Source organism: Epargyreus clarus, unplaced genomic scaffold (genome assembly GCF_041222505.1).
Source record: "Epargyreus clarus isolate Ecla_fem2 unplaced genomic scaffold, WU_Ecla_fem_2.2 ptg000002l, whole genome shotgun sequence".
NCBI classification, from domain to species: domain Eukaryota; kingdom Metazoa; phylum Arthropoda; class Insecta; order Lepidoptera; family Hesperiidae; genus Epargyreus; species Epargyreus clarus.
Window position 1 is genome coordinate 6,118,031 of NW_027332210.1, and position 14,563 is coordinate 6,132,593.

The 14,563-nt window shown below is 33.6% G+C and overlaps 1 protein-coding gene across 1 annotated transcript in view; it reads left to right on the plus strand.

Moving 5' to 3' along the window:
* The first annotated feature begins 520 nt into the window (after positions 1 to 520).
* C15 (homeobox protein C15) overlaps positions 521 to 14,563 on the plus strand; it is a 48,313-nt gene continuing 34,270 nt past the window's right edge. The window contains exon 1 of the mRNA XM_073076775.1: positions 521 to 1,290. Coding sequence (XP_072932876.1) covers positions 741 to 1,290 — 550 coding nt within the window. The 5' untranslated portion in view covers positions 521 to 740. The remainder of the gene's footprint in view (positions 1,291 to 14,563) is intronic.

Below are 14,563 nucleotides of genomic sequence, written 5' to 3' on the forward strand. Positions count from 1 at the left end.
CATTGTCTTCTATAGAAGAGCTCGGTCGACCACCGAACGTAAATAATTTAACTGTCTTAAAAGATTCAAAAATAGTTTCCTAACATTGCCCCCCCTCTAATATGTACACCATTTGTCAGGCCATAACTGGATTTAAACGACGCGCTATAAGACGAACGGACACGCCCACTCACAAATGAATAGCTGTCCCATTCTACCACATATACCTTGCAATTGCGACAGCAGCAACAGTCTCTTTCACTCAAATGATCTTCGATATGTTTACGTCGTTATGTGGTTGATAAAAATGTGCTAACTGATTGTGTTTATCTTTCGATATTGGAACGTGTAGCCGAGGATTTAAAGCTCAATCTACGGTATCATAGAAGTGATGGGGGGAAGTGTTGAAGCGGGACGCAGGACGAGAGGGACAGAGCGAGCCGTTCTGTTAAAGTTAGTGACTCCAAACGAGTTTTTATGTTTGGAAATCGTATTAAGCTTTTGTCGGAAACTGTTCCACTCAACGGGTATAGTTGAGGCGTTTGTGCGGTCAAACTATCACGTTTGAAGAGCGGTGGGGGCGCAGCTGATTGGCTCGTTTTAGGTACTTGATATTGTGTGTGATGATACGGTCGCGGGCGGTCGGTTAGCGCGCGAAGCTTTTAAACTTACCGCAAGCTTTAACAAATTAAGTGTTTTATGAAAATGTGCAAGTATCCATTCGGTTTTCCCTAAACAAGTGCGAGTGTTACAGACTTAAAATGTCGTCGCTACATTCTGATGATGACCAGGAGGAGATTAACGTTGATTCTGACAGTAGATTATCGGGTCAGTGCGATAGGAGCATTGCGTCAGAGGACAGAGATTCAGAGCACAGTTACCATGAGAGGTACCGGGATTCCCCAAACGGGATGACCGATACTCAACCCAGAGTGAATCTGCCGTTTAGCATATCTAGGCTTCTAGGGAAACAGTTCGAGGAAATAGACAAACGACGGAATTCGGGTGAGAGTGACGAACGGAGTGACCAAGATACCGAATCGGAAAGTGCTAGAGACGATGCTAAGGACGGTAGCGGTTTGCCGCTGAACTTTTCACATAATCCGGGATTGTATCCGAATTCCAGTCTGTTGTTGCGGCCAGGGTTGAGCTTAGGGGCCGGGTATGGGTTTCCGAGTAATCCTGGGGTAGTACGAGTGCCGGCTCATAGGGCTCTCGGTGCGTTGGGTGCTTGGGGAGTGGCCCTAGACCCCATGAGACAAGCGGCAGCCGCAGCCTTCGCTCATCAAGTTGTGAAAGACAGATTAAATGGTAAGTTGTTTCATTACTGAGAAATTTCGTCGTTTGTTTAAGTTATTCTGTGATTATTTTAAGACGTCTTTTCTGTGTCCGCCTGAGATTATTTTTTAATTATATATTTTCTTAGCATACAACCAATTATGTTCTTAACTTACTAATTTAATCATTTTAGTTTTTATCAGATTGAAACATTTCATTCCAATTGGATTCTATAGAATAACTAGCCTGTCTTAATATAATTTTCTTCCGAAGGAAATATTTTACACATTTATTATAAAATGTGTCTTATAAAGTTTTACATTAAGGAGTACTGATAGAAATCTATAAAGTGGTAATATATTTTGTATGACATTTAGAAATTTTACTAAGACTGATAAAATTATTTTAGAATACAGCACTATAAATAAATCAAGTATGTATTACAAGATTACAACACTTATCGACATTCATAAAACGTATCAAATATTCAAATTTTGCCATTTTGAACGCAACCGTTAACTGAATTCAAATTTATTTTCTACTTTGTAAGCAAACCGGTTTAAACAAGTACCTATCTGGCATCGAACAAAAATCTTAAACTCATAAATCTCGAAAAACGTATCTTTAACTTTACAAAGATAAAATAAAAACATTGACTTACTTATCTACCGTGTCGTATTTTACGCATATATAAAAAACAATACCCCAATTATACCTTGCGTGATGACACATCCAGTAAACATTTTTTTACTTCCTTGTCACAGGCGAGATTGAAGGCGCCTTCGACGCAGACCCTTTAATTTGTCCAGCCGATAGTCGCTAAGAAAGGTTTTTTAGTTTTTAGTGAAAAATGTATTTGCGTAAAAAAATCATATTTGTATTTTTAAATGAACTCATTAATTACACCAATTAATTTGAGTTAATAGGATCAAAGTTAATATTAGTAACCTTTATTTGATAACAGACTAATGGAAAATATTTTTTTGAGTTTTACCTATCTGCTATAGGTACGTATGTGTCAAATTGTTCAAAAACTTAAATGTAATATATTTTGATTAGATATATTATTTCAGAAAGCCTCATTACAGAATTATTTTGTACTTACCTATATCATTAGCCTACCAAATTGGTTCGTCCATCCAACATCACAACACACAGTATTTGAAATAATAATCAAAATAATATACAAATAAATAAATAAAAAAATATCGATTAAAATATTCATTTATAAAATTTATTTATAAAATGTGTCCTTTTATCGTTTATGTAACTTTGTTTTGTATTTTATTACACAGCTTTCATCAAACGATACGCATAAACTTGTTCGTTAAAAAATTTGGGAATCTTAATCTTAATTTAATCTAAATACTCCCGGATATTACAATAAAATTTCAAAAGACAAGACAGGAATACAACATTTTAAGTACTCATTTCGTACTTACGCAAATGTAAGATTTGAGGGTTAAAAGCAAAGTAAAAGACCAGTTTTTAATATCATTTGACGATAAGGCAATGTTCGATTTGTGATAATGTTAAGTAATCTCGTAATATCGCGGTCAAACATGTCCCGGAGTCGAGTTGATGCTTTTTGGGTAACAGATAATCTCTTTATCAATTGAAAGGGAACCGAATTCATTATGGGTACATAATGATAAAACTTGATAGCGAATGATAAACATTTTAAAAAGCTCTCGGTTTCGTTGAACTTTTACAAGTAGAGTTAACATTGAAGTTGGAACTTAAAATGTAAAAATAGTCGATTTCCTCGTAGTCAATTTCTGCCTAATGCTTGTTCTGGTTCCCTCATTAGGTCATAGATTGATATAACTGACACTGCCAAAACTATGTTGATTCATTATGTATTGATCTGTTGTATTTTCTATATATATTGTTTTATTTAATAAGTTTTTGTACACAAAATAAATCATACAATACAGAAGTCATAGAAATAAGGTACAAAGGATTGCTTCTTCCAGGTTGATTTTTTTACAAAATCAGAAATATTTTGCACAATCAATGACATCGATAATTCTTAGTATTGTGGTCCTGCAGAAGGATTATTTTTGAGTAGAGGTACACACAGAAAGACAAATATACAAAACTTGGACTCTGTAAATCTAAATTCATCATTAATCTAACTGTCTTGCCGAGGAAACCAAGGACTTATTTCTGTAAATTAGGTGTATTTTCTGTAATATAGGTATATTATCTTTGCTACTACTATTTATTATACTTCAAATTCATGATTATTGCCCTTATTAAAAAACCGCAACTTTCGAATACGCAACCGAGTCAACAAAAAGGCTTATTATGGCAACTTTTCGCCATTTTTTGCCGTATTCCGTGCGTGTCAAGTTTTTTGTGACCACCGGCAGAGAGGAAGTTCGGACGTCCAGCCTATAATTGAGACAATAGGTAGCGATCGGAAATACTCGGCGACGAAAAAACCTTTGTCATTTTAGCGCCACTAATTTGACAGTTTTTTTGGTGACGACTGTACCCATGATTTGGGGTGGTTAGGGTTTTCAACTACTATTAAAGTTAATATTACACAGAGGTGTGTCAAAATTTAAAAGTTAAAATAAAAATGTTATTCATACGTGAGTAAATTCTAAACGTGATAGTTTTGTCATATCTATGGATTTACCTATATTGTTTAAAATGTATTTAAGTAACTCATTTATTTATTTAAAAAAATTGTGCAAAATTGAAAACAAACTTTTTTATATGTGATTTTTCCCCTGAAAAGTAACTTTTTTTTATATTAGAATATAAAAATTGTGTAATACCGACTTTACTTTGTACGGTAATATTAATAATGAGTACACTATCATATAAATTGATAACCCTATTTTTAAGGTTTGGTTAAAATAATATTTACAATTAGATCAATACTATTCCTTTTGAATTTTAAATGTTTGTTAAATAACTTAGTTACTGCACAACAAAATTGCTCTTTCCACTGTGTTCAATACAAAAGTAGTGATGTTTCGTATTATAATTTTATTTATTTTCTTACATCATAAATAAATAGGTAGGTAGGTACATCATACATCAGGTACATCACTAATCTTACGCCATAGGCGCATTTAAAATTCATAAAAAAATAATACCCAATAGAAATAATTTCAATAATAAATGATGAATCATTAGGCACAATAGCTAATGTTCAATTCAATGTATATTTTGGAGGAAATAATTTAAAGAAAATTATAACAATCATTTTTTATTTCAATTAATCACTCGTTCTTTGTCATTTCATATCTAAAATGTTAAAAAAGAATGCCGACGGCTTACAATTTAAGCAGACAAACCTCAATCAGAATATGATTTGTTTAAATAAAAATAAACAATATTTAAATCTTGATTGCCAATAAATCGGTTATGTAATTAATCGAAGGGGTTTAACTTCAAACTTCAATAATACTTTTAAATATTATGATGTTTCGATCTAACAGAAGTTGATTATAAATGTCCACGGGTTATAATCATTTACCATCAGGTGGACTGAATGCAAAGCCGCGGGTTTTTTTATAATATCGGAGTAGCAGACGAGCATGCAGTCCACCTGATGCTAAGTGGCTACTGCTGCCCATGGACATCTGTAATTAACCCCAGATAGGGTTAGATATTCCTACATGAGGTCAGGCACAGATGCGCCGCTACCCCTGAGGACTAAGATGGAACGCCTCGGAAAAGAATGTCTCCCTTAACACACCCTTCAAAACGAAACACAGCAGCGCCTAACACCGCTGTTATTAGGCAGAAATAGGTGTGGCGGTGGTGCCGCCGGAGTCGAACCACAAAGGGTTCTACCACCTTTTAAATTCTTGCAGAGCCGCGGGTAAATGCTAATCCGACTTTACTGTAACATTCTGGCTACAACAATAAATTTATCGGTGAAATCGGCAACCGATCATTGGCAAGTGGAGTAAAGTGCGTAACCAATCATGATTGGTGAGGTAGAGCCAGTTAAGCAAAACTGCGGCTAATGGCGGAAGTGGTTTCTGGAGCTCATTGAGCGATCGTTACAACTCGCTTATTAGACGTGAAAGGGAACTTTTTATCTTGGAAAAGTGGACTGTAGTTTTTCTTTATGGAAATTGATTGGCGGACCCAAACGCTGGGAATTGCAATTTAATGGCATTGAAATGGGTAGTTAGTTGGTACTTGGTGTGTCATTGTACTAAATTTTATTGGAGAAACGTGCTATTGTTTTTAAATGTAGGAATAGCAGACGAGCATGCAGTCCACCTGATGGTAAGTGGCTGCCGCCGTCCATTGACATCTGTAATCAACTCCGAGGCCTTTCCTACATGAAGTCGCAAAGGCATCAGAAAAATCCCTTTAACTTACCACTTCAAGCTAAATGTTATGTTTTGTCAAAACATTGAAAGAATGGAAACAACTGTTGTCGTAAAACTATAACTAAATCTTTTATCTCTTTCTTCTTAAGCATCTCTCTCTAGTGGTAACCACAATAAGGTTCCATTGCTTACAGAACCCCAAAAACAGGAGTATCTACACATGGCAACCCAGAAATACGATTCATTTGTGTTTAATTACACCGGACCACTTGGCTTTATCGGAATATACATAAATATTCGTGTCCAGGGTGCTCTTAAAATAACTATCAACGAATTATTTAGATAAGTACGTACTAAAGAAGTGTTGTACCGGTAAAGAAATTAGTGTATAGTTCAAGACGGGTTTCAAGTGCCTTAAAACGATATTACTTAATGCAATTGGAACAAGAACCTAAGTAGAGGAAATGTAATTGATTAATTTAAATTTTGTTAAAAATAGTTGTTTCTATTTTAATTTGGACTTTTGGAGTTTGAGAGGATTTTTGCGAAAAATTGGTCAATGTTTTTTTAACTTACCGTAGGAATGATGATGAAATATTTATGGGGTCAAAATTTAAATTTATGGAGTATCTGTAATTTTTGTAGTTTTTGAAAATGATTTCTGATATTTTCAAATTCTGTTTTTCAGATTTTATTTAACATCATGTATATAACTATTCATAAACTATATTATGCTGAGCCATAACAATACGAACATTATTTAGGAATTTTAAAAACCGTCAATTTAAAAAAATCTGTTTCTATAATACCTAATTATTTTCGACCACACTATTATGTTATTTATGTGATTATTTTTCGTTATTTATTACACTTGTTATACATTATTTATCGTTATGCGTTATTTATTTCTATACTTATATATCTTAAGATTATTGCGCAATAAGTAGATACTAACCACATGTGCGCGTCCTTATCATACCCCTAACCCCTAATCTTTCTAAGGCGAATATAAATAGCGATATAATATTTTATGTACGTTCGTCCGTGTCGCTCTCGTATATTTACACATTTGAAATATGGCCGCTTTTATAGCCTCTCACGTTATGGATTGACGGTAAAATATATTAACGATCGACCCATCGGCCTACTTTATTTATTTAACGATATGGATAACATCCTTTCTTGTACCAGTTACTATAAATAACTAAATATGCATTATACAGACACGTACTATTATTATTGTTGTCTATAGAACATTTTGAAAAGAGAACAAAATATTTTGAGCAATGATACTTACCATTACTTAAAATGTTATATTTTATTTCTGTTATATATTCTGTTATATTCTATTTTTTTCTTTATATCAACATACTACTGGTTTCAGTTTTTCTCTTAAAAATGATTCATTGATCAGTCAAATCAATTGAACATAGTCCTTCACTATAAATTGCCCGATCAGCTTTTTACTTTCTACTTCCAGGGGATTTGCATTTTCTTTATTCTTTCTTCCTGCAAAATGATCGGTGAACGCTTTACACTTACTTTTCCAAGGTTTCTTTCCTCTTAGAATAAAACAATACGTAATTGATCAACCACCCTTCTCACGGATTTGAAGAATTTATAAATCTTTGAGAAAATTAAAAATATTTTCTTTCTGAGAGGAAAAGGGCAAATTAGTAGGTAGCGAAAATAACGTTCTCTTTACTACTAAATTGTTTCTTTTACAAGTTTTTTTTTACAAAAACCAAGCGAGCCGGTATTTTATATAAATAATTAGAGTTTAAAAACTAAAACCCACGCTAAAATCGCACAAGGAAAATCGTTAATCCTAATTTCTGACAATCCTGATAAGGAGAATGAGATAAAATTATTTAAATCGTCTATTGTCATCGATTCTTAATAATTGTTCAAAATTTTAAATTAATCGGACCGTTCAAAGTGGGTAAAAATGGAGTTTAAAGATTCCGTTACATACATACATATATACAACCCAAGCTAATAAAAGCGATGCAAATTACGACATACGAGTTCATATCGCTTATAAGTATACAACAGTAGCATTCAATATAACTTCACATATGCGAGTAACGCTCCCTCATATCATCGCATATTGGCTTACGTCAAATTTTCATAACGCCTCGTGATACCGCAGGGAAATGCGGCTGGAAAGGGGAGTATTGATTCTTATACTAGGTAAATTACTTTACAAATACAAGTACCTCTTCTATTTAGTTACTGGTTGTATTTGAAACAGAGCTTTACATAACAGCTAATGCATCCGTGACTCCTCTAGTGTACCAATGTTCCATAGGTACAAGGTAGCAGCATGATCATTTTTGTACGCGGTCCACCAAGTGGTATTTTGTACCGAGTTAGGTTCTTCTATGTAGAAAAGGAGTTCTACCTGAAGCCGATTCCAGATGCGTTGTCACTCCTGTACCCTTACCATAAGTTTTCAAAACATCCCACAATTTTACGTTACGTTTACTCAATTAATTATACAGTTCCGTTTGCTTCAGTAGACTGAGGAAACGTAAAAAAAAATAAGTGCTCAAGTCTTTTTGTCTGCCTCACATTTTCGCAAAAAAGAGAGACAAAATATAAAGCACCATTTTGTCAATTTAGACATTTAATGTTACTTTACTAACACTATAGTTCTGATACAATCCGCTAGGGGCGCTGATTGAAATTTGTATGGGCAAATACGTCAACAAATACCAAAACAGTCATATTTGTCAAAACGTAAAAACTCATGGTAAGGGTACTGAACACTAAGATACTCGCTATAAAGCGAATTTATGAGTTTATTATTATTATTAAGTTACGTATGAACATAACTTACTACTTACTTACTAGTCGGCATAGACCTGGGGTCTATAGGGCCAACAGACAACACCCTTTCACCGTCGCAGAAGTGCCTAACGCTAGAGATAGGTAGGTAAGTTTGTTAAATATCGCTCGTTATAAAAAATCAATCCAAATTTTACTTTGAAAAGAATGAAACTTGAGTAGTATGCAGAAATTGTCAAATGTCGACAATGCAAAAAATTGTCAAATATAGATTTTTGTTACGCGAAAAAGTGAATAGATTGATTATTAATAACGGGCCTATATATCTCCAATCGTATCTTCCATACCCTACATACCCTACGTTCAAATGCATCCATGTGTTTAAGCACCATTTCAACACTAAAACCTTAAAATTTATTATTTACACTGTAAATTTCCATACCTTCCACTCCACTCCCAGACCATATGTATCATCGTATTGGTTCCCGTCAATGTTTCATAACTCCGCAGCTCCCGGGGGAAATGTGGGAAAAGGTTCTGAAGGGGATATTTCCTAGTATTGATGATTTTTCGTATATAAAAGCTTAAACGTTTAGTATGACTACTTCTTAATAAGCAATCTATGATTTGTTTTGTCTACCAGAGATCAACATTTGGTAATTTCTGAATATCACTAAGTATCAAAGGCACAATATGGACGGATTGAGTATTGATATCGGGCATAAAAGTGTTCAGTTATTATAACATACTTAAGTGTTTTATGGTGTTATTGAGAAGAAATAAAAGATGAATGGTTTTTACGTCGCACTAAAAAGTATGTATTATTAAAATAATGCGGAAACTCTTATAAGTAGTATGTGTTTAGGATCACTATTTATTTTTGTGAATAAGCCAGAAATAGGCTATAGGCAAGTAAGCCAGATATAGATGCTTCCACATCAGAAATAGTTGGGGCGTTGGTGGCCTAAAGTCTGGCCTATATTTGCTACTTACGTTTAAATAAATTATAGTGCGAAAAAATCTAAAAATAAACATTTTTATTACTATGAAAAACTAGAAAATAAATCAATCAATCATAATGAATCGCCTCGAAATAAAATTATTATAAAATTCAATGTGACTATTTGTACAGGTACTGGACTAATAAATTAAATTTATTCGTACATTTATTCAATTTTTTTTTTAATTTATTTATTCCTACATTTATTAACTTTTTTTTTCTTTAAACAATGTGACAAATTCAATTTTTTTTAACATATATTTATTCGTACATTTATTCAATTGGTTAGGTTAGGTTTGGTTAGGTTAGGTTAGGTTTTTTTTTTTAATTGATTTCGAACGGGCTGATGGCGATCGACGTCATTTTTTGATGTTAAGAGCTTAGTTTCTAAAATCGATCGGTAGAGCCGTTTAAAAGTTATTAAAAAAAAAACATTTCAAAAAAAAATTTTTTGTAGTTTTTTTGAGATTTCTCAAAATCTACCGGTTCGATTCGGATAATAATAAATTGTTTGTCCAGTACCCGTATTAATAATTATAAATTATTCGTACGGTAACCGTATTAATAATTATAAATTGTTCGTACAGTACCTGTATTAATAGACTCAGCCTATAAAATTTATGTCATTTAAATAATTCAATTCAGAGAAAAAAGCGTGGAGTGCTTGATATTTTAAATGTTACAATCATTCCATTGGCAATTATCAATGAAAGAAATTAATTAATGTAATAAGTATAATGAGAAACTCTTATCAAATTATTGCATCGTCATCGATCCATGATAATTCAAAGTTTCAAATTAATCAGAGTTGTGGAAATTGGTGAAAATTGAGCTCAAAGATTCCGTTACATACATACATAGATACATAGATTCAACCCAAGCTAATAAAAGCGTGTTAAAAATAACACAATACATTCGTACTGCTCTTATAATTATAAATGATGAATTTATATTTCTGTTTCTGGGCCTGGGTGTTTGTTTATTTGTTTATGTGTGTGTCCATGGAACCCACGACACGGCGAATCTTACTCTTGAGTTGTGTTCTGTAAGCAAGAGCTCCCAAAGTCAAGTTACGGACAGTTTTTTAATCTAAAATTAATCACTTACTATATTACACTGATTTACAACTAAAATAGTACTATGCACTTGTAATACATCAATACTTCTTAACCCTAAATATATATTATGTAAAGTGTATGAGAGAAATCACGTGCGTGAGAGATACAATCGTTATCGTACTGTTATCTACCATCCATTGATTTCATTCACTCATCCATTCATTCACAGGTGCATATCGAAGGCATAAACCTTGTTAGAGATAAGTTGTAGCTACTTTTTATGAGATTATAAGTATTATTAATCATTAGCTTTCGCCTCGATTATGTCCGTGTGAAGTAAAGTTAAAAATATTTTTTAAGCTATTGCATAGCTTTTATCGCGGGCTTTGAGCGCGGCGACCGAATCGAGAAATTCCGTAACGAAAATAAGTAACACATTTCAACAACTCGGTTGCCTGGAGACTTGATATCCAACTATCAAGTCTCCAGGCAACCGAGTTGTTGACTGTCAATAGAAAAATATGGATATAATTGAATAAAGTATTATTTTACATTCCTTATTATTTTATTTGATATTGGCGACGAGATGTCGAATGAACTTAAAAACAATAAGGAAATACGAGCCACATTACGTGGGTTAATGAAACGAACCGAAAATTACATTTCGGGAATAGAAAAATTTGACATTGAAGAAATAAATATACGACTGAATTCTTTACAAGAAAATTTGAACAAATTCTACGCGATTCAAGAAAAAATTGAATGGCTTACAGAAGAAGAAAATTTAGAAGAGGAAATAAAATATAGATACGAATTTGAAGGAATATATACAAAGCTAAAATTTAAATTTTTGAATGTACAAAAAGAAAATAATCGGCTAATACCTGAATGTTCTTTTATATCAGCAAGAGCGGAAGTTTATTTGATAAACTGTTAACTGTCAAGGCACGCTTGAGACGTACACCTAATACAAAAGAGTTATCACCTTATCAGTTAATGTTCGGCAGAGAGGTAAGAACACTAAGAACCTATATGCATGCCTTATTTAAGAAATCCGCCCCTCTATCCAGATTACATTACAATGCACCGCCAACGCAGGAGTTCGGACAAGGTGATAAAGTACATGTCCGCAGTTACACCAACCCAAGAGTTAAATGGGAGTTCGGAGTCGTCATCCGAAGATTAGGTAGACTCCATTATGAAGTCAGAACTGAAAATGGCATACTGGTGCGCCGTCACCTTGACCAAATGCAGCCGGCGCCCCTGGTGGTGTAAGTGAAAATAGCGGTGGAGGACTGTTGGATATCAAGTCTCCAGGCAACCGAGTTGTTGACTGTCAATAGAAAAATATGGATATAATTGAATAAAGTATTATTTTACATTCCTTATTATTTTATTTGATAACCTTAATTCGTCAACTTGAACACAGATGGCAGTAATACACATTTTTTTATAATCCGTGCAGAAATCTTAAAATTGCGTGAAGTATATTTTATATTCCCATTATAAAATTCAAAATTATATTACCATATTATCCAAATAATATGTTTTATCAACATAAGCTATGTTGAATTCTGGATTGATAAAATAACGTAAAAGAGTGTTTGTTATTTTTAAACGTACAATTACAACTGACAGACTTGACAGCACAAAATCAAAACGCCATTATGATTTATGGTACAAATAATTTGTGTACAAAGTGTTTTAAATATGAATAAACAAAGTGCATTTATTAATGAAAAATGCGATGTACCTGTAACATTCGGCCAAATGTCACAGGCACATCGCATTGATCCATTTATATTGCTGGTTATTAATACTTTATGTCACTTATTAAATACTTTTCTATTTTATATTTTACAATGTTCAGTCTTGCTTGGAGTTATGAAATGTCAGCTGATATTTGCAATGTCTTATATAATGGAGATATGATAAAATAGTGGATAAAGATGTATTAATGTAAATGTTGATGATTATGGAAGAATATATTGTATTTCTGGAATTCCTTCTGAGCGTTTTCATAGCATAAAAAATGCTATGCAATAGCTTTACCGCGGCAGTCTCCGAGTGCCACACGTATTTTTTCATATTTTATGAATAATGGTAGATACTTCCTTGATCTCTGATATTACCACCTTCACACCTATTTCTGCCTTATTACAGTGTAAAGCGCTTAAAGCGGCCCTACGTGGCGTATGTGGCGTTCCGAGTTAGTCTTCAGGGGTAATTCTTATCTGAAGTTGTTTATAGATTGTCCATAGAGGCCAGATACGCCTTAGTGTGGCGTTTGTCTGTAACTGTAATTTCATAAAAATAACTTATAGACAATTATACATATTACCTTTTAAAGGTACGTCCTTTATAATATAGGAGTAGCAGACGACCATGCAGTCTACTGATGGTAAAAGGCTATTGCCACCCATAGACATCAGTATCAACTCCAGAAAACGAAACTCCAGAAAGGTCGGCTACGGAGCGCCCCTACCTCTGAGGACTAAGCTGGAACGCCTCGGAAAAGTATGTCTCCCTTACCACACCCTTCAAACCATATCGCAGTAGCGTGCTGTTATTAGGTAGAAATATGTGCGGCGGTGGTGCCGCCGGAGTCGAACCAGATCGGGTTATATTCAAAAAACCTTTGAGATATTATCATTGTGTCTATATTTTTTGTAACTGAACCGAGGCCTGGGGGGTTACTACCATCTCCTAAAACAATATTATTTTAATCATACTTTTACTTCTTTGCAGGAAATTTAACTTTTTAAGCAAAATATGACAATTACAGTTGGTTTTATACAATGGATAAGCGAAAAATTAATAAGGGTTTAAGTTTGTTAAACTGTGTATGACGGAATATTTTACTGTTTTTAAGGTGGAAATAAAACTTTCCTGAACTATGATGGTTTTTAAAAGTACCACCATGGTAGGCCACTGACTTTTAGCTACAACTGCTACCTGTAAGTTAGTATAAAAATAACTTAAGAACGAAGTCTTTATACTTAAAGACTGCAATTCGTTATTTTATTGTCACAAATAGCGGTTGCGTTAATAAAATAAACCGACTATTATAAAAGGGCAATTACAAGCTATTAATTATACCATTATGTGTTTGGTCGGCGGACTTCAAAGGAACACAGAGTAGTGAGGTTATCAGGTAGAACAAATATTTTATTTATTGATCATGGATTTGACATTATGAAGCTTTTATTTCTTTACTGGAAGATACTTAATATTGTCCGAATGGTACCACCACCATAGGTACTTATTTGGCATGAAATAATTCTAGAATTCAGTAGAAGGGTGGTAAAGTCGGTTCACTGCTTCACGTTAGAAGCAGTAGGTACTACAGCTATTTCTAACGTGTCAGATGTCTTTACTATACGGTAAGTCAGGACACCGGCTGACTTATATATAAGGCGTACATGTTAGTCCTTAAGGCAACGCATTATAGTCGGATTCAGGGAGAACCCCTGTTGAACAAGAGTTGATTACCGATGTCCATGGGTGGCAGATCACTTACCATCAAATGGACTGCATGATCTTTGCCACTTCAATCATATAAAAAATCGGCATCCTAACCATTACACCGAAATGTAAGAACTGCTTTATATTACAAATAAAGGTGACGGTAGTATAGTCCGCGCCAAACTGCTAGTCCGCTATGAAGTTGTTGCGAGCAGGTGTAGTCATACAATTTGCTATGGCGACGCCATTAATTTCTATATTCAGAGTGGACTAGCAGTTTTACGCGGACTATGGTTTTAATCAAACCATGCTATTTTTTCCATCTTATTTTTTTACCATTATAAAATACGAATCGACATATAAAAAATCTTAAGTTACACTATTGACCGAGGCACACGACAAAAATAAAAATAAGGGTCCAATGCTAGTGTAATAAATGCGCTATAAAATATAAAGCTGTATGTATACTTAATGAGTAACTATGTAACGATGTTGAAGAGATAAAACAATGTAGTATTTTAAATTGAGTTTTAATTCTCTATAGAACTTGTATGACTAACTCTACCTATTGTTTTAATAGTAAAGTTTGTTTTGTGTATGGTATTCTATGTTTTCTGTTTTAATTTGCACCATATGTCTCTTAAATTTAGTTTCAAACATTTGTTATAACTAGAAAGACAATAATA